The following is a 21336-nucleotide window of genomic DNA, read 5'->3' on the forward strand; positions in this document are numbered from 1 at the left end:
CACATACTTACTGTGCTCATAGAAAACAGACATTAGTTAAACCATTATCTATTCTAATCAAAAGCAAATAACTAAAGAAAACAGACTCACAAAAGCAAGTAAAGTAAGAACTCTGCCCCAGCCGTTTTGATTGTCATCTACCAATTGGATAGAAGGAACTCAATAAAACTACAATTTTCTGCAGTTTGTGGCAAATAAACTCCCCTCTCCCAATTACTGTTGATGATGTAATGAGCTATGATAAATGTCACCAGCTCCTAAAGGGTCAGGAAATTGAGTATAGATTTTTTTACTTCCAATTCAAAATGTGAGTCAGAATGTGTGGAGCGGGGAAACTTAAAAATTCTCTTTACTTCTGATATTTTTGCTGCATAATACTTTACGTAAACACAGAGAAACCCCAAACTATCATAACAAATTCTCCCGTTATGAAAGATTATAAGCATTTGAAAACCACATTATATGACACACTGTAAAGCTGTTTTTCAATTGTGCAATTACCTATTCAGCAGTTAAATAAAAGTGAAATATTGACTTAAAACAATGTTAATGGTCAAAGAATCATTAATAAATCCTTCATCATAACTTTCACAGCAGGTGGCCTGTAAAATGATCAAGAATAATGTGCTGGATTCTGTAGCCACCAAGGTCAGTTTCTGCATACAAATCTTTGCAGGGGGAGAAAAAAAGACCTTCAGAAAGCGAGCCATTCATCTGAACCAAGTTCAGAGAATTTCCAGCACTGTGAAAAGATATGTTATGCAAGCACATAGATGTATTCAGTGGGGGTAGACTGAACCAGCTACATGGAGACTACAAAGGAGCCCTCCCATGGCTCATGAATAAGTCGAGGAAATGATCAGAAAAAAATGGAGAGATGTTTAGACAGATGGCCCACTTAAAATGCCTGGGACAGGGCATAAGCAATTTTAATGAAACTTTAGATCTACCATATAAATTGTTTCTTATTTTCTCCACACCCCACCCCGAAATCTCAAGAAAGGCAAATAGAAATTTAACAACTCAAACAAGAGCCTATCTTACAATGTAAAAAAAGGAAAAAGGGAAGTAAATCTCACACTTTTGAGAATTATTGGTTTAATAAGTTCATATACAAAGAAATATCCTTCACAGAACCTTCAACTATCAGATGAATATAAAAGCAGGGAATGGATAGATTAAAAGAATTCTAAACAGAAGTGTACTGCCAAACAAAACAAAAATCTAAGCTTTACTATCTGAGTACTTTCAACACTTTCCAACATAAAAGTTCATCGTTGCACAGAAGAGATAAAAGCAGGACTTTCACAGGATTATTTTAGGGACTAAAAATTATGTGAAAGGAACCTAGGAATCTGGGAATATTTTATTCAGCAATTTGAAGTATTTTCTACATCTTTTCACACACATTTTCTCCATATATTCAGATTGATCCATCTATACATATCATGCATACTTGTGTGTAACAGTGGGTTTTCCTTCTTTCTGCTTTATGTATGCATATTTCACCAAGACTACAAAAATATACCATCATTAGAGTAAATTATAGTTCTGCTTATGCCATACAAAATAAAAACCTCTACTAGCCTGTGTGTCAGCTGATCAGACAAAGGCTGAAAGAATTACTCAATGGTTATGTCAAAATGGGCTTCTATTACATTTTCTTACATAGTACACTTTGAGATCAATAACAAATATGCATATTCCTAGCCATGTACTCTACCCGCATAGTGGCCACAGGAAAAAATTGAATTACGTGGAAGGTAAACTATATAATAAGAAACACTGCTTTGAAAGAATGTTACAGAGTGAAGTGTGCTTTGATTCAAAACTGCGTACATCTGGATGCTTCCTTTTCCTTTCACAGAAGCCTTTTGGGGGATTTGCATTGACGTAGGGGCCTGCAATCCAGTGTCCATTGAAAACCTCCAGTGCCTTCACCAGCGAACCCCAAATCAAGACCAAAAAAGCGGTTAAAGCTAGATGTTATAAATCTAGGGTGCGTTTAACTACCCAGATTTAAGTGGGTGGCTCAAGCCCTTTGATTTTCATTCAACTGATAACTAACCCTGCAGACAACCTGCGCTCACCCTCTTCAACTCTGAAGGTCTCCAAGCATGCCAGGGTTGGGTCCCACAGACGGAGCCACCCTGACCCCACTGCTCTGCAGCTGCCTTCCTCAGTAACCTGGCAGGGGGCAGCAACAAGAGGCTCCTCTGCCAAAGCCACCTCCACAGCCTTAAGGAGAAGGTGTTCTCCAAGCATGCAGACAAATATCAGCAATTCTAAGCCTCTTGAAAAATCGTTCATGGCTCTTTTAGCTTTAGATCTACGAGGCAAAGGAAGTAGGATTGCCACTATTGCCCATCTTGCTGTAACAGATTCATGTTTGCAGCATGTACATCCAGAAAATGAAAGATCATAGAAGCATTTGTTTGGAAGAGACCCTCAAGATCATCAAGTCCAACCATAGCCTAACTCTGGCACTAAACCATGTCCTTAAGAACCTCACCTGCACATGTTTTAAACCCCTCCAGGGATGGTGACTCCACCACTTCCCTGGGCAGCCTGTTCCAATGCCTGACAACCCTTTCTGTGAAGAAAGTTTTCCTAATATCCAATCTGAATCTTCCCTGGTGCAACTTGAAGCCATTTCCTCTCATCCTATCTCTTGTTACTTGAGAGAAGGTCTGGGTTATCAGTCTCCCTCAGCCTGGGGGGGTTCAAATCTACTCCTCATCTCCCCAGAGAAAGCACCGGGGGCCAGGCAGGCACTAGTGAACTCACCAGCCTACCCTGCTGATGGTAGGAAGGAATGAGAGACTCATGCAGACTCAGAGAATGCAGCTTTGCAGCCCGATGGTGCATCCTCTGGGACAAAGAGTTTTGGCGTTTGGTCCTATGCCATAAAATTTCTGTGCACTTTGCATCTAACGAACTGGATGAAACACAAAGCAATCCTGGGAGCTGCAAGTAGAGCCCAAGACCTCTCAGTTTCAGGGGCAGGTAAGACTGCCCAGTCCCTCAGCAGATGCCAACATACCTTGAAAATTACAAATAAATGTAAAACATGATACCCAAAACTACTCTTCTATGACACGTCAGGGTCTACTTTACCATTTGGCTTCTCTTGGAAAAAGGAAACATCACAAGCATTAATGCTGGAGAAGAGATGTTGCTCCTTGTCTCACTGCAAGAATTTGTGAGATGAGAAGCAAGGAAGCTTCAAATCATGTGTTCACAAGTACAGAGAAAAGACATTTAGTTTCTATATAATTAACAAGTCTGTGCTTCTGATCCATTCTTTCAAACCATCTTTCATAAATCAGCAAAACTATTTACCAAAGAACTACTTGCAAGCAGGTGTTTTTAATCAGATCAGTCAACAATATTGACCTGTGCATGCTGACAGTTCTTATAGAGAGAAATCTGAAAATCGGTTCGTCATCAAAACAGATTTTGGGCTATTTCTCCTCCACCAAAATATTTAATTTCACAACTTTGTTTCTCTCTAACACTCTTTATTTTTAATAAGAGTTTACTTTGGGCAGTTGGAAAAACTGATAACACACTCCATAAAATGAAAATGCCAAACTCCTTTTCCTGTACAAATTCTCCTGTATTTCCTTGAACAAGGAAACTTATTCTCTTATTGTGCAGATATTTAGGAATAGTCTTACAATAATTATCTCACTTCCTTTCAATGCTCCAGGAGTTTCAGAACAAATCACTGTGATGCAGTAGGGAGGACTACGGCTCTTCTGTTAGCATCATTCAGTAGCAGTTATGTCCTTCCATATAACGTGATGGTCTTGGAATGTAGGTGTTTGTTGGGCAGCCTGCTTCCTGCACCTCCATTCAAACATTGGCTGTGCCTAGTAATAATGTGCTACTCTTCATTTTGTATTAAGTTTAGAATATTACGGGTTTCCTGTGCACATTAAAAATACGAAGCAAGCAATCTCTAAACTACTACTATGAAAATGGAGGCAAAATTATTAAAAGATCACCTACTGGTAAGTTTGATAAGGTAACAGCCATTGAGTTTTACATCTACACATAAGACAACATTCCATACTCAATTATTTTTTGAAACATCCTAAACTCCATGTTAGGCTTGCTGTACTCATCCCAGTAGTGAAATCTGCCTGACTTGTAGCCTACGAATCTCAAACTAAATTGTCGGTAACCACTGCAAACCTGAATTCAAAACACATTTGCTGCTTTAATCTGTCAGCCCTTTTGTCAGAATTTAGAATTTCAGTTATTCACCCACTTTTTCAGTAGACATTCTGGAGAGTATGACATCTCAGAAATAATCAAGACAACACAGAGCGGCTGTAAGAACACCAGCATTTTACTTGAGATGGGGAGTAGTTCCCAAAGCAAATTATCCAAATCATCTGCACTTACGCTGCTTTGGCTCCCATTGCAGAACAGTTTGAGGACATAGGAACCAGGTTCCTCTCTGATGCAAGTAAGATACAAGCCAGGCTCCAAACTGCACCCAGCACGCTTCAGCCACAAATGGGCATTCAGTGCACAGGACTGGAACAGAACTAATCAAAGGTCAAATACATACAAATGAGCGTGTCGGCTCCTCATCATGAACTAGAAATCCACTCGTACTGGTACACACTTTAATGACAGATTAAATATTGAAGAATCTCTTATTCACATAAAGAGATTTTGATCTTAATGACAATTTCAGCAATTGCACTGCCTCAAAACCATAAGCTCAGTATTTAGTTTAGATATTGGGCCATAGTCTAAAAGGTAAATAAAAACCTAATACTTTAACTCAGGCTTAAAAGCCCTTCACGGAATCACAGAACGTCAGGGATTGGAAGGGACCTTGAAAGACCATCTAGTCCAATCCCCCCGCTGGAGAAGGAACACCTAGATGAGGTTACACAGGAATGCGTCCAGGTGGGTTTTGAATGCCCTTATTTAGTTGCTCCAGTACAAGTTATGTTAAGAGGCGCTTAGCACCTGCCAGCTCCTCTCAGTTGAAAACAATGAGAATACTGCACAGTGCAGCACATTTAGAAAAATCATTCTGCCAATCTGAAAGACAAAATACACATATTAGAAGCAAATTTAAAACTTCCATTTAAAAAAAATCTTGGCCTAACATTCCAGTGCTGCCTCTGTCCTGTTATATAATAATACTTTCTTGAACACAGTACTGTTTCTCCAGCTATCGGTAATTTACAAGCGTAATCCCCAGAAAACACATTAACCTAATTCTTTCTTATTGCAAGATAAACATCTAAACCCATAGGCTGTCATATCCACCATTAAAGGTAGTAACATCTGATATTCAGCATTTCTTCAAAGAAGAAAGTTTAAGACCCAACACAGTAAAACCTGTAAGTACCTGCTCAACTTCCTAAATGAAGCACCAGAGCAGGAGTGAGACAACTGCTACAGTCAAAGGAAAAACATCAGAATAAGGCCACCTCTGAGGAAATCTGGCAACGGCATCAGGAGTAAGAACATCAGCCTTCTTCAAAGCCCACAGGGAACACAGTGGGCAAACTAATGGAGAGGAAAAAAAAACCCACAACAGCAAACCACACACAAACACCACCGCAACAACAAAACTCTCTTAGAGCCAAACTGACAACACCTTCTTCTAGAATACCACCTCCAAATATTTTTTGAGGTTATTGTTAAGAACTATCTATTGGATGCAGTCGTTCCTGTATTTAATAGTTTCATTTAGGTCTCTCACCTAAGCCTTACTACAGGTCCCTTTTGGTCTCAGTCCCCTCAGAACTGACCAGATTATATTTCCAGAAATACAGAATTTCTGCCACCCTTTGTAATACCAATCAGTTGACTTGGTCTCTCTGAAGCCTATACTCATTTTTTCGTGAATCTTGGAAAACACAATGCTTGCACCAGATTTCAGGAGGGTTCCAGGGTATTGCAAGAGCTCACTGGTTATACAGAGCTTACCCCTCCTGCAAACTTGGTTGCAGCAGAATCAAATAAACACAGCCAAGAGCTTAACCATCTCATGTCAATGAGACCAGTTTTGTAATACAGCTGCACTGATTATATTTGTTCTGTTGTGATTTCTCTTCCAGACAAGACTTAATTCAGGAAATGCATAGAATACACATTCAGGCTGGCACACAGTCCCAGAAAAGGATGGTCAGATTTTTCCTTACTAGCCATCCTATATGCCACAATGTAAGAAATAGAAACTAGCCAAAACCAGTGATTAGTTTGCAACAATATATTTTTCTAGACAGTGGCCAGCTTTTCAAAAAGATGTTTCTTCACTGCACAGACAGGATCTAGTGCTGTGTGACAGCACAAATATCGATGATGTATCTACCACACCACAGACAAATGTGATTAGAGGATTTGGCTAAAGGTGCTCGTGCCAGTTTCCGCCAGGCAATGTGACAGCTACTTCCTCTTCCTGACGTGTCAAAAATGGGGCATGTTTCACAGATTCTAAAGCTTTGTTTTCTATGTCTTCTGCACTAGATTCCTACTGAAAAATTAATGCCACTAATTCTGTTAAAGAGGAAAAAAATAGCAGATGAGAAAAATCCCAAAAGTTCACTAAAAATTATATTAGATAACATAGAACATGTACATCTTCAGTAAGTACTAATTCTTCACGTCTAGACAATCGTAGTACATAGCAGAGCACCAGTGACTCGCATCAGCTTCAAGAGATCTTTTACTGCACTTGCAGCTTAGCTCCGGAGTTCACACCACTGAGCTTTCACCACCTGGCATTAACTACCTTTTCCCTTTAAAATTAATGGAGAGAGAAAGGTACCCCTCCTCAGTGAGTCAGACCTTAGGCTGAACTACCTTTAGGTGACACTTACCTGTATTTATTACAGTACTGAGGCACTATCAATCTGGGCCGCAGAAACCCAGGCTCAAATTGTTATTTAACAAAGTCATATATATCCAAAAGAAGATAAATCTCTATTGCCATCCATATATTCTCATGCTTTTAATAGGACACCTGCCATTGTTCATATTTTGGTCTCACAAGTAAAGAGAAGAAAGGCAAAAAACAAAAAAACAGTGTATAGGTTTCCTACTTAACATCAGATGTGAATGAAAGAATTTCAGAAGAAATTATTAGTTAAACTGGGCTTGATTGTGAAAAATTTGTAGCAGCTAGCGCCTTATACTCAGTATTAATAAGAGACTTTTGTCCACTAAGCTTTCTGCTGGCTAAAGTCAAAGTGGAGAAGTCAGGCTGTGTAGGTAGGATGGATCCCAGGAGTAGCAGTAATGGAACTGCAAAGTAAAGTTTAACACAAAGTGGGCCTTCTATTTAGATTCCCTCTGCTTATTTTGGGGAGAATCATGATCAGTACAGCATGGGAACATAAAAATGGCCATAATGGGTGGCCCAAATATCCATCTAGTCCAAGATTTAATGATCAAAAGTAGAAAGTTAAATAAGGTATAAGAACTATACACAAATGTAGTCACGCCGCTACAATGGACTTAACTATAAGTTCCTTCTCCTTCCTTGCCTTTTGCCAAGACAATTCGCACTAATCAAGGTAGATCAGTAATTCACAAAGCAAAGAAATACATTTCCTAAATATAAAACATTTTTCACATACACACACAAAACATATAAATAACATGACCCACATATAATATGTGCCATATAGGTACATTTTTTACACACTATGGAAAATAAATTTTTCCTTAAACATGATTTCTTACACATCGAATTCTTATTTAATGAATATGGTTACCACATTGTTAAAAACATGGTATTGTTCATCTTTCTTAGTAAGCTAATATGTAAATCTGTATTTTTCTATGAATGTTCCTGTTCTACAAAGAACTTGTCTGTGGTCATGAGGATGTTAAGAAAGAACATCAAGACTTTTTTCTGACACAGAAAACACAGACACATTTTGAACAGAAAAAAGTAAAACTGTTGCACAAACATGACATGACATACATTACCTAACTGGTTTTGATCCAGTGTCTGCAACTATGCCCACTGGTATTTCACAAAAGTTTAGATGGAAAAACTACCATTCATCAGTAAAGAAACAAACAAATAGCAATGGAAGAGCCAAAGCATTTTCAAAATACACCTTCAGAAGTAGTGTGCAGCATCTGAGAGAGAACACCTTAGGAAGATGTTCTCAAACAGTTCTCACTACTTTGCCTTCAACCTCAACCCTCTTTTGTGTTCTCCTGCTCTTGCTGATGGAAACTATCCACAACAACAACCATGTTCCCTCTAAGAGCAAAGCCTCTTCACCCATATCTAAGATAATTTCTCTAAAATGCAAATGACCACAGGCCTTTCTGGGCCTTCCTGTGTGAGACGAGCTGGCCCCGTCCCTGAAAAGTTGCATTCCACCCTGTCACGAAGGCACCCCAGAAATCAATTTAGGCAAGTGATAAGCTTCAAAGAGACTTTATTCTTACCAGAACTGTTCCAGGCTGTGAACACAATGATCCCTCAGAGCAATCCAACTTTTCTAAACTGTGAAACAGCAAAACGCTATCGGTTCTCACCAACCCTTGCTGCTGGGAAGACACGTATGACTGACTGAAAGCTGAGGAAGTTGAAAAGAGTTGTGGAATGGTGCTGCAATGCCCAGTGTAAGATGCCTGAAGCTTAAATGGCCACAAGACTACCAGGATTTCGGAAAACACTGGAACAGAGATTCACTCCGCTTACTCAGAAGAGTTCACTTAAAATAGGTGTTAAGACTCGGGAAAAGGAAGCCTGTAGTAGAGGCAGACATGGAATGTCCGAGATCAAAGAGTAGAAAAATCACAGCTAATAGAGAAATAAGGTGGACTTAATGTTAGTAAACATCTTAAAATGACGGTGATTTGCCTGAGGATATGAGTAATGGGCTATGAAGATGATAAGGGGCCTAGAGCACCTTTCCTATGAAGAGAGACTGAGAGAGCTGGGGCTGTTCAGCTGGGAGAAGAGAAGGCTGAGAGGATTTCATCAATGTTTACAAATATCTCAAGGGTGGGTGTCAAGAGGATGGGACCAGACTCCTTTCAGTGGTGAACAGGATGAGAGGCAACAGGCACAGACTGAAACACAGGAGGTTCCATCTATACACAAGGAGAAACTTCTTTACTGTGCGGGTGCCAGAGCACTGGAACAGGCTGCCCAGAGAGGCTGTGGAGTCTCCTTCTCTGGAGACATTCAAAACCCGCCTGGACACATTCCTGTGCGATCTGCTCTGGGTGAACCCGCTTTAGCAGGTGGGTTGGACTAGAGGATCTCCAGAGGTCCCTTCCAACCCCAACCATTCTGTGAGTCTGTGAAAAACAGATTTGCTGCAGGGGGGTGTGGGGCAAGTGTAGGATTTAGAAGTTTTCTCACTAGTTCAAGGAAACAGAGAAAAGCTGCTGGTATCTCCCTTGTCTAAGGACATTAAGGGCTGGGTGCAGCCAGTGAGGACCTGCTATAAATTTCAGTGTCTGGTAGAAAACTGGGCAGCAGAGCCTGGAGAATATCATTCGTGTGTGTAATGTGTATTAGATAATCTGCCAATGGCAGAGAGAAGAGCCTCAAAACAGGTAGCACAACACTGGGGTAAAGACAGAATCTTAAAGCCTAAGAAGCATAAAATTTAACAAACACCTCATTTTTTGGGATGCTTTTTAAATCTGGAATTTAACAGCAAAATATTTATTTGTATTGTTGCACTACTAACTGCAGGAAGATGGATTTTCTTAACCATCACAGAAAGAAAGGATAAAGACCTGTCATCATCTCCTTTCTAAAGTCAATGGGTAAACATCCCTGGTTTCAAAAGCATCAGATCCTGCGCCGTTCTTTCCTGTCTGGTCTCTCTCACACTACAGGATTTGAAGGTACATGTTAAACAGAAGCCATGGCCAAAACAAACTTCAAGCACCACATCTAATTATACTGTGAAGTAAACCACTAAAGACTGGCCTGTGAAAGATATTAAAGAATCATCCATAATCACCAAAGAAAAAGTCATGTGAGCAGTCTCAACACAGACCAAGGGAAAAACATCCAGGCCTTGGAGCACTTAATATGAGCCAACAAAAATCAGAATATTTTTATTTAAAGCACCGTCTATCTCAAGTATCCCATCTGAAATATGACTACATATCCATGTAGTTTTTCCTTTTAAGAGTTACACCACCACCAGTTACAGAGATAAAAATACATAGCATCTGAGGTGGGACAAAGAGGGCTACCCTCAAATGCAGGTAGAAGATCACTGAAGTCTCAAGCATGAGATTCAACTCCAAGACAGTGAATAGCAGCACGATTAGCAATGGTACATCTTAAATACTTTTCCCATTAGAATTAGACAAATCTACACTGTCACAGAGCAACAAATGGGCCTGTGGTCTTACATATAAAGAAATGAAAAATGTTTGGTTTTTTGGGGGTTTTATTGTGAGTTTGTGCTGTTGCTTTTTTTGTTTTGTTTTTAAATCACTTGGTAATGCACATACCAGGAAAGCTCTCCAAGACTGCTGAGAGAAAGGCAGGACTCGTTTTTCTTGTGAAAATGTTTCTTCGATATTTTCACTTAAACACACACACAAAAACTATGCAGAAGTGACCTGCTTCTCTAAAAGTTGAAAAGAAAGAAGTCTTAGCTCAATCTTATATGTCTACACTCTTAGCCTTAAACGAGACTGAATTGAGCACAACTGCACTGAAGGTCAGCTTTTATACTGGCATATCAAATTTCAAGCCAACAGCTCTTTTATTTAAAATATGTTAGATAAAAAGGTAATATGCTCTCTGTAAGAGTTCCCTTGAGGTTAGAAGAACCAATAAATTAACTGTTACCATATGTTTGGCTCCTTTTGGCAAAATTCAGTAACAAAACACAGCCAAACCTCTTTTGGCAGGTAATAATATTTGGTAGCTTATAGTACAACTTGGGAAAAAAAGAAAACTGGACAGAAAGCTTGAAAATTAATAGAAGAAACTGCATTTCTATCCTTGTATAGTTAGCTACATGCTATTGAAAAATTGTAACAAAGTCAACTCTATGGATCTGATAAGCAGCTGTCTCCTCAAAAAGAGCTGTATCAAATGCAAAGCCAAACACTCCAGCTAGTACAGTAATACAAATATTCTGCATTTGTTTGTTTTAAACAATGCTAGATATGTGTGATCTATTTTACAAATGAGAAGCTTTGTAAAATTAGTATTGTGAAGTCTTAAAATGCATACTATTAGGGCTTTCATTATAGTGGGCTTATTTCATTATAAATAAGCAAAGTCTGGGCTTATTTGCGATGCCGTGTTCTTAAGTTTCACTTATGTTAAAATTAAATACTGTGGGTTTTTCCCACGTCTTTAATACATACATAATTGAGAACAGCACATGACAGATAAAAAGCCTTTAAGACTATACCTCTAATTATGGACACAGAATATGAAATTCTGTGTCTTTTAAGGACATCTATTACAGACATTTTAAAATTCCAGCTAAACAGGTGGGGGTGATAGGCTGGTCCTACCCTTTACCAAGACAAGCAGGACTTGCTCTGTGTTGACAGTTATATTAAACCAATGCTTTATCAAATATGAAAAGGTCCATTTCATTTTATTTCTGTCATCATCAATTATAACGTACTCTAAATTCATTATTATTCTAATTTCCAATAAAATGAATACACTCTGTTATTCATGCCATGATGGTTTGCATGTGCAGGAAAAACCCTTAAAAGTTACATATTTCTTCAATCAATTCCATCACCCCATTAAACTCTAATTTTTAGGTATATAAATCACTTGCTATTCAGCTTACAGTTCCACACACATCTGGCAAGCAGTTTGAAGCAGGTTGACAGGTATAGGCCAGACATTTCACTTCTTAAAGTCATATCATTGCATGGTTAATCTTATATTTGCATTAATTTGATTACAAGCACTTACAGGTAAAAGTAATCCTAAAGTGTAGGTCTAATGATTATAATATAAGCTTCTGGAAGGTTTTTTTCCAGAAGAAAAATATTGTTGCTATTCTACAGATCCTTGCCTCATTCAGCCATTTGGGATTTTATTAATAATCTTCTCATTACTTCTGATTTCTTATTTTTTATTTTAAGTAAGGCAATTTCTGTGAAAACTTGACACCAAAATCAGAGACTTCATTACCCAGCAAAATATATCCCCAGTTCAAAGTATTTAAGAGGGTTAAACAAAATGCAAACATTTAATGCAACATTAAGCATGTGAAATAAAAACTTGATTGCCTAAAGAAAGCATGCTATGCTGTTACCCTGGTGACAGGTTAAAAAAGGATTGTGAGCTGAATGGCTGTATGATATGAAATTAAAATGTTTCACATTGAACAATCCAAAATGAATTGGGAAAGGTTAGAGCAGAGGAGAGAGAAATCAATTCTCCAATGGCAATGGTGAATGGAAGCGAAGTCTGAATAGGATTTGCCAGTGGGGTGCAACAGCTGCCAAATATCCTGCAGCCAAAGAATTACAATAATACTGATGAAGTGTGCAAGAGCTTTTGGAATCATTGCAGGGAACAGAGAAATACTCCTACAATAATGAGGCCATTCTCTGTCCCATCCCACTTTTGCAGTTGAATCAAAGGAAAAAGAAACGGTTGAAAATTGTAATACTCAATAACAAAGGTATAGATGAATTATCTATCCCTTCAATCAATATCTTATATTCAACTGCGGCCTTTGTGAACCATCAATGAAGCAAGCATGCTAAAGAATGGACAAATCAAGACACATACATGTAAAAGTATGCAAATATTGAATGAGAGACTTTTTCTTCCCATATTATTTTGTTTATAACATTTCCACCGCAACAGCATCCAGAATAAGCTATACAATACACAAATAAACAGTAGGACACAGCCAATGCCCCAAGGAATTTCACAAGGTAAGGTCCTGATGTTTGTGCTTATCTTTTTTACGTTAATAACCTTAGGAAAGAAACTTCAACACAACTTCTCACGTGAATGTAGTCACACACATGCATTTACTGAGCGTAGAGTCCCCCAAAGTCAAGAAAAACTTCACCCTTCCATAAAATCCTCCAATACAACTTCACTTCTGCTCTTTAAAACTCCAAATAAAACATGCAGATGGAGAGCAAAAACTATACTAAAAATAGCTGTGAAATAACCAGGGAGCACGTGGCGATTAGCACACACCTTGTTAGTTCTATGGTTTCATGCAGGCACTTTTTACACACAAATATTAAACAGGTTTAGGAGGTATAAACCTGCATGAGAGGGAAGAATTGTTTGGCTTATAAAAGGGATCAAAGGAAAGAGAGAGAGGTCTCATGGTGAAGAGAGGGCCTTGCAGAAGAGGTCGTAAGCAAAGAATACGGCAGCACACAGAAAACACTCACGTGTGCACACTATTTAAATACAAGTTTCAATATTAAGTGAGCAGTAGCCACAGAAGCTATAAAGCTCCTACAGCAGCTGCTGTTTTCCCAGCAGACATGGTGAAAATAAAAAATGAACACAGGGACTTAGCCAGGTCCATTTACTTTGGCGAAGGGCTTTCCCACCAGCAATCACCCCAGCATGCCCCTGCTCTGGGGAGCTTCCCAAAAGACGCTCAGCAAGGTTCAAACTTTTCATAATTATGATCTTCGTAATGATCTCATGATGATTATCAGCTCTAAAGATTGAGCAAGTACAGATTCCTGAGTGCCCAGTTGTGCTGGTTTGACTGAAAACGAGTTAATTTCCCTTCATGCAGTTAGAAACCTTTCTTTTTCATAGCTAGCATGGTCATTGTTTGAATTTAGTTTGAGAACAAGAAGGTAACACCCTGGGACGGAGTTTACGTTTTTAATAGCTCTGGTCTGAGAGCCAAGGACACTCTGAGCGCTCTGCCCACAGATGTGAGGCAGCTGGGAACGGGGGCACGGATGGGGCAGAGCTTGACTGACATCCAGACTGATCAGTAAGAGTATTCCATCCCATTAGCATCATGATTCATATCTAAGGAGAGTCGGATTTTCTGGTTAGGAGGACAGGGAGAGAGATGGAGACGGAGACCCGTTCCAGTTCTGCTGCATTTTCGGCGGAATTCCGTTCGGGAGTTCCCTTAGTTGGGCCTTTCACCATCCTGCTGTTTGCAGAGGCCTCTGGGCCTTTCTGCCTTTTTCTCTCTTCTCTCCCTGGGATCGGCTTTGGGACCAGGTGCTGCTGCCTGGCACTGGCTGCTCGGTGTGGACAGAGTTTGTGAGGAATTGCATCGAGTATCTTTTATTTTATATTCTATTTCTATTTTATATTATTAATAGTAGTATATTAGTGTAATCTTGTTGTTCTATTAAATTGTGTTTATCTCAGTCCATGAGTTTCTCCCTTCCCTTTTGATTCTCTCCCCTATTGGGGCAGGGAGCGGTTATATTGCTAGTTCCGGTTAAGCCACAACAACAGGACACCTTTTTTCCCCTAAAAATGACATAGGGATGGCAGGTTACAAAAATTTCCCATGACAGAGCATTCTGTTTCTGGAATACGTGTTCATGCATCATATGGAATGATGGCTCTGCTTTCAAACGACTACATATATACCTTATATTACTTATGTTATCAATTCTGATTCCATTAATTTAATCCAATCAAAGACAAAATATGGCGCACATTCTGTAGAAACAGTCATAAATGCTACCTTGAAATATCCCATTTCAACTTCTAGATTTTACATAAAATTTCATTTCCACTGGCCAAAAATACCTGTTTCATATATTGGCATCTGCTTGTTTGTCTCTAGCACATATAATCCTCTTTCTATAATAAGCAACAGAACAATGAAGAAGGGTAAATAATACCAGATTTTTAAAGACTGCTAGAATATTATGTAGGGCAGCTGGTTTATCAGTGATTAAGCAAGATTACAAAAAAAAATAAGTAATTATTTATGAGAGGTCAAAAGAACATTAAGTAACACCTAAAGAGGTCACAATCAGAAGAGCCCATTATAAACAAGGATATCACAGGGAAAAAAGGTAGAACAGTTGTAGTACTTTGCTAGTCTAGAGGGAAAGAAAAAAAAACACACAGTGGAATAATGGTCTGAAACTGCAGTAGTTACATAAACATATCAGGGACTTCCAAAGGCGTAACAGTAAATCATGAAAAGAATGCTTGACTTGTTGACCAGAGGACCAGCACAGTAAGGATAAGACAGTGTTATTTTCATGAGCTAAGGATGACTGCATAACTCCAAAGAGACAGAATGAAGAAAACCACAACTGGGCTGGACTTGGTCATCCTTACCAAATGAAAACAAAGTGTTTTATCTTTATATCCCACCAGAGGGTATTTGGAGGGTAAAGCAAAGGACAAATATTTTGCTGTACTTGTGATAACTGTTCATGTTATTACTTCAGTTCGGGGCGGGGGGGGGTTGGGGTAGGATAAAAATCACATAATGCAATTGATACAATGCAGCGGTGCCCATGACTGTGCTGCAAGTAAGAACTCTCCCTCTTTCCAAGCAGCCGTTTCAGGTGACTCCAGTGAATTTTCCTGACATCGTTTTCTCTCTTTTTAAAATTAATGTAACATAACCTTATTTTGTGCTGCTCCAGCAGTGCAGGAGCACGAGAAAGGTCTCCTGCTGGGCAGCTGACCAACCTTCCATATGGGGAAGCCCCAGGCTGGCAAAGAGCTGGCTCTGTCCCAGACTCCAGCAGGAAAATCAGTGTAGTCGGTGTGAAAGCAAACGTGCCCGAGAGGCGTGGGGCTCCGTGGCTCTCTGAGCAGTTCCCTCACTTTCTCAACCATGCAATGGCAATGCAGTGCAGGCATCTGAACCATCATTACTAAGTGTACCTGAGGATTTACATCAATATATCTGTACCAAATCAACCTAGACATGAACCTACCACAATTCACTAAATAAAAAGCTAAATATATCCATTTCTGTTGTTGCAGTTCACCAGTCATGTTATGTCCACTGCACTGGACCCCTGGATTTTAAGAATTTTAGAACATGTACAAATTCAGCCCAGTTATTTCACTACTTGACAAAAACTTGCCTGTATTTTATCTGTGATTTCTCACTACATAATTACCCTCCCTGTGAAAGTATTCTTCTATGCTTTGAAAGCATCATCCATTTTAGGTCTCAAAATACTTTCTTCATGTTGATAAATATTTACAAAACCTCAATAATGTAGTAAAGTACTAAGACCATTTTGTCTTTTTGTAAACTGGGGCCTAATCCAACTGACTTCTCTAAGGTCCCATAAGAACAGTTAGGAGTTAAACTCAAGACTCCATAATCCCAGTCATCTATATAAAACACACAAGCAAGAAAAAACTTCAGGTTTTTTGCTAGCAATATAAAACATTTTCCAGTGTGTTACCATCTTTCTGCATGTAGTATCGGGTAATATGGGCATGCAGCCTCACTCGTTTTTTCCAAGCCATAAATGATGAAAGGGTAAAACCCATAGAAAAATTAGGAAAATAGACTTAGCAGCCAACACAAGCAACGCATAGGAAGTGCTGTAGGCAATTGGGTTTAGAAGGATAAACATCACATTAGTAGACCCATGAGATAGCATGATGTAGCCACACCTGGAGAGTCACTCTCCTATTCCCCTTCCAACCCACTAATGAAAACAAGTCTGAAGCCAAAACGTGAAGATTCAACTGTACAACATCATTTTTGGTCTCGAAGGCAAACTACATCAAACAGTCGTAAAATAAGCTGGATTCACTTCAGCCAAAATATGTTTCCACTTGAAACAAGATCGAGTTCTGTCTAGAAGACCTTGGAATTTTACTAGATGCTGTAAATCTGTTCAGCAGCTGTGGGTGGCACCAGTTTCACAATAAACTGGACTATGGAATAAGTAGAAAAAGTCCTAGGTAAAATAACTGAAAGCTGAACAATGAAAGAATCATCAATCATTCATGGCTCTTTCCCATAGGAAACATGTGCCCCTATTATCTGGATATCACAGTGAAATATTCACATTAGTATCTGGCTCACAAAATACCAAGCACTTTCATTAGCTAATCATCTTAAAAAAAAAAAAGAAAGAAAAAATACACAGCAACCTTTTCCCCAAGAAAACTGGTTAAATAAAAACACAGACAATGCTCTAAATATTCGATTGCATAACAAAAGTAAACATCTATATTCCTGTAACTCTGAGTATGCACAGGTCTCCAGCAGCTGTTCCAGCTGCTGGTTGGCAAATTAATCCTTGGAGACTGTTGGTGAGGCCGGGGCTACAAAGCAATGCAGACAGTGGAAACTCACCTGTGGGTACTCCACCCAAACCATAACACAATTTATTCTAACACAGGAAAGGCAAACCAGCCTTCAGCTTGGGGCCTGTATTAACCTCAATGCCACACCAACTCCTGCAACAAAGAACCCACCACAGGGGTCACATCTAATTGAAACTAGCTGAACAAAGTTGGGTGTTTGATCCTAACGAGACAATAGCTCGCTGACTGTCACAACACATTCCAGCAAGAACCTTACAGTCGATGATTCAGTCACCCAGGGGACTGCAAAATACATATTTCCCAGTCACACCCCTGCAAACATCATTGGCTGTAGAGGAGAACCCCTCTCATGAGGCTGCCACTAGTCAGATCTGTGGCACATGCCCACCTCTGCATCCCTTTTGTGAGCCACCCTCTGCTCACCTTTTACACATTCCCACTCTTGTAGCTCTTCCAGAATAATTTCACTTGTCATGAGTACTTAACCTGGTTCTGTCAGAATGATCTGAAGTTAAGTATTATTAAACTGCTTCTACACTAATACGAGTCATTCTACCAGAAGCATGGTAGAAGGCAGGTACACAATCACGCCTGCATACCTGGAGGAGGAGGAGGAGGAGGACGAAAAAGGCACAGACCAAGGGAGGAGGAGGCTGGGACAATGATTCCTTAATCTGGCTCAGCTGCATTTCACCTGATGACAGTCTCAGTAGCCCCGCCAGTGAAAGGTGGAGCTTCTGTGAAGACTTCCAAGTGTGGTTCTTCCTATGTGTCTGACTAGAATAAAAATCCTGAGCTTGGGCTGAATAAATCATGGGGAAAAAAGGGAATCCAAAATACCACTATGGTTGTGAAAAGAATGCATATTATAAACAGAGCTCCCAAAAGAGAAAAGAAAACAAACCAAAACCAAAGACAAGCGTATAACTGAAGTTCAGCAGAAAACTGTCTATTTGGCAGCTGTGACAAGTTCAGAAGAAACAATGCATGATTTCAAAGTACTACTTTTCCGTGCAACTCCTTACACAAAAATTCCTCAATTGATTTCAGTGCAAAAAAGAAAAAAAATGCTGTCACCATAAATAGTGCCAGAGAGCTGGAATTCTGAAGAGCATGATGAACATGTTGATGTACTTTTCCAAGCCATTAGGAGAATGTTATGGATCAACTTTGGAGTGCACAGTCTGTCTAATCCGCTTACATCCTCCAACATGGATTTAAAATTTGCAGAGACTCCAAACACCCAATTCTGCCACTGTGAACCACATCCAAGATTACAACTGGCCTTTTTGATTTGTTGCCAGTTCCTACTCTGCACTTTTTGCTTACTAGTATTTTTCAAACAGATTGCAGCCATACCAATAAAGATGTGCTTTCTGTGGCCACAGTCCTGCTCCCTTAAATGTACTCGTGACATGGAACACCTTCAAAAACAAGTCAGATGCAGTTTGGGTAAGTTAAGGACATGCTGTGAAGGATCCTTGATGGGACTGAGGCAACTTGTTTGCTCCACAGTCCTCAGTCCCCTCTAGAGGGAGTCCACTGGCTGCTCCAAGGAATGGAGAACACTGTCCAGGACACTGCACAATCCTTTGACCCCATTCTGCCTTTGTTTCTTTGACTTGTCCTCTGAAGGAGCTGCATGATTTTGGGGAAAGGGTATCATCATCGGGTTTGGTTTTCTTCAGAAGTTACTTACCATCAGTCTTTTTGCATTATCGTGTCCTTACTTGGCCTCAAACAGGCAGCTTTACTATCATTAAAACAAAGAGATCTAACAATATATGTGGATTGAAACTATGACCTATTCGAAAGAACTACACTCAGCCACCACTTGGAGAAAATTTTAAGGCTCAGCTTCTGAGGGATTAATTCCAGATCTGCATATGCCTCAACAGACAGAAAAGACCATCCTTTGAAAGCTGAGCTGAACATAAGTACACCCCATCATAGGAAGAGAAAGTGATCTTCCCTGTACTGAAAAGATTTATTAGCTTCACCATTTAAAATCTGAAAAGTCAGACCTTTATTTAGTCTTACAAATTTCACATGGTCAGACTCTGCTGCCTTCTCTGCTCACCGTGGAAGAATATATGTGAGAAAATTAGGCTAGGACTCCAAAAATAAGCTAAGTTTTTTCAAAGCAGGGGTGTATTTCTTTCCCTGATGCAGCACGAAAAGAGATTAATCACCACACCTGATTGCCCAGTGCAAGACCTGGTTTACATATTGGATTTCTCAGTTAAAATAGTTGTATATGTCTTTTCTATTAAGATATATAGACACTTAGTATTGAAAAGAAACACTTTCAATAGAAAGAAAACAAAGATTCTTCAAAAATTGGATTCCTTTTCTTTTTACCAAGTAAGAACATTTTACAGGTTTTACAAAAAAATTTCAAATCAGAGCAAGAAATGCAATAGCAGTTTGAGAGCCACTACTTAAATCAACAATTCCTGTCCTTACTCTAAGGACAAAGTAATCCACCACTTCCCTATAGCACTACCACACTACTATGCTGGCCAGTAAAAACCTCTACCAAGGCTCTTCTTCATTTTCCTCATTTGTCTTTTATTTAGGGAACAGTGGCCTTTCGTTTTCTGTTCTTCTCCTTATGCCGTTTGCTATGGAGGATGTAACTCATGGAAGGAAATAAAAAGGTGCTTTACTTTCCCCTATAGGTGCATAAGACAAGCAGGGACCTTGCCCTACATATGCTATATATTACAAAGCCGTTATGCTTATCCTAAGTGTCTTTTTTTTTTTTAACACCATATGGTACTATTTATCTTTGTGGGTACAAACAAAAATAAAGACTTCTTGAAACCACATTTGATTTATTCCTGACCACTGCAAAATCACTAATAGAATACACTGTCAAACCACTGGCATGGAAAGTGAATAACGTCTGTCCTGCATTCTGACTTCCCCTTCACACAAACACACACAACTACATTCAAGAATGCGAGGCAAGAAGAAAGAGTCATGCTGAAGTCAGGATTCATTGTATGCAACCACTGCAAACCTCAACTACCTAAACGAGTTTCTCAAATTCAGTCATTGCAATAGAAGGTCTCAAGGCATTGACAATCATGAGCCAGACGACAATGAAAGCTAGACACATCCTAGAGGAAAAAAGCATACTGTTCCAAAAAGCTGAAGAAGCGAATTAGTATTTTGACAGGAGGTAGTGCAATGCCTGGCCAGTTAACAGTACCTACCTAGGTTACTAACAGCTACTATCCAAAAGAATGACAGAGTGGGGGAACAAAAGCACCAAAAAAAAAAAAAAAAACTAAAGCAAGGTGCTGACTCTTCCAGCATTTATCAGTCAGAAAGTGTTTCCAGAATTAGACCGGAAACTATTAAGGTTCTTCATCAACGTAGCAAATTACTCATGAATCCACAATATTTTAAAGCTCTGTAGCTGAATATTCATATTATCTCAAAGTGCTTAGATCGCTTCAAATGGGCACATGGGAAATTTGTGATGCTCAATTTGTGGTTAGTCACTAATGCAGCAACATTTTGCATTAATGAAACTCCTGATGTGCATTAATTATTGTACTGGCTTGTAACACATTTTTGTGCCTATTAGTTTGCTAATATGTAGAATAAAAATAATCATGTATGACTTGTCTGAGTAGGGAAATGTAAGCTGCAGCTCATTTGAATTTAGAAAAAACAGACTATATTAAGAAACCATGCAGTTTCTCACCAGTGTCTCTCGTGCATGAGAAGATGCCATTAACAAAACACATCAGCACATCTGAGTTCCTAGAAATGAACTTACCTCTGAGTCCCTAGAAATCGCTGTGATCTCAGTTGTTCAGTCACATACAAAGACGCTGCTGTTGCCAGTAGTTCTCTTCTTTCGAGATCTGTCAACTTGTGTCCTAGTTTTCAAAAAGCAGTTGAAAAAAAATTAGATACCAGAGACCACCACAGACAGAAAACATAACAACTACCAGTGAAGACACTGTTCAGTCCTTATACATGAAACCTACATTTTTTTCCCCTAAATTAAGATGAGGCTCAGCATAGTAGATGCTCTGAGTTTCAGGGTTTAAATTACATGTTTTCATACAGATCAG

The 21336-nt window shown here is 39.2% G+C and overlaps 1 protein-coding gene across 3 annotated transcripts in view; it reads right to left on the minus strand.

Moving 5' to 3' along the window:
• The window catches only part of PCCA (propionyl-CoA carboxylase subunit alpha), a 287919-nt gene that overhangs the window by 119948 nt on the left and 146635 nt on the right, over positions 1 to 21336 (minus strand). For all 3 annotated transcript variants that reach the window (XM_065637581.1, XM_065637596.1, XM_065637588.1), the window contains one exon: positions 21036 to 21138. In XM_065637581.1, coding sequence (XP_065493653.1) covers positions 21036 to 21138 — 103 coding nt within the window. The remainder of the gene's footprint in view (positions 1 to 21035; positions 21139 to 21336) is intronic.

This window comes from Caloenas nicobarica, chromosome 1 (assembly GCF_036013445.1).
Source record: "Caloenas nicobarica isolate bCalNic1 chromosome 1, bCalNic1.hap1, whole genome shotgun sequence".
NCBI lineage: Eukaryota > Metazoa > Chordata > Aves > Columbiformes > Columbidae > Caloenas > Caloenas nicobarica.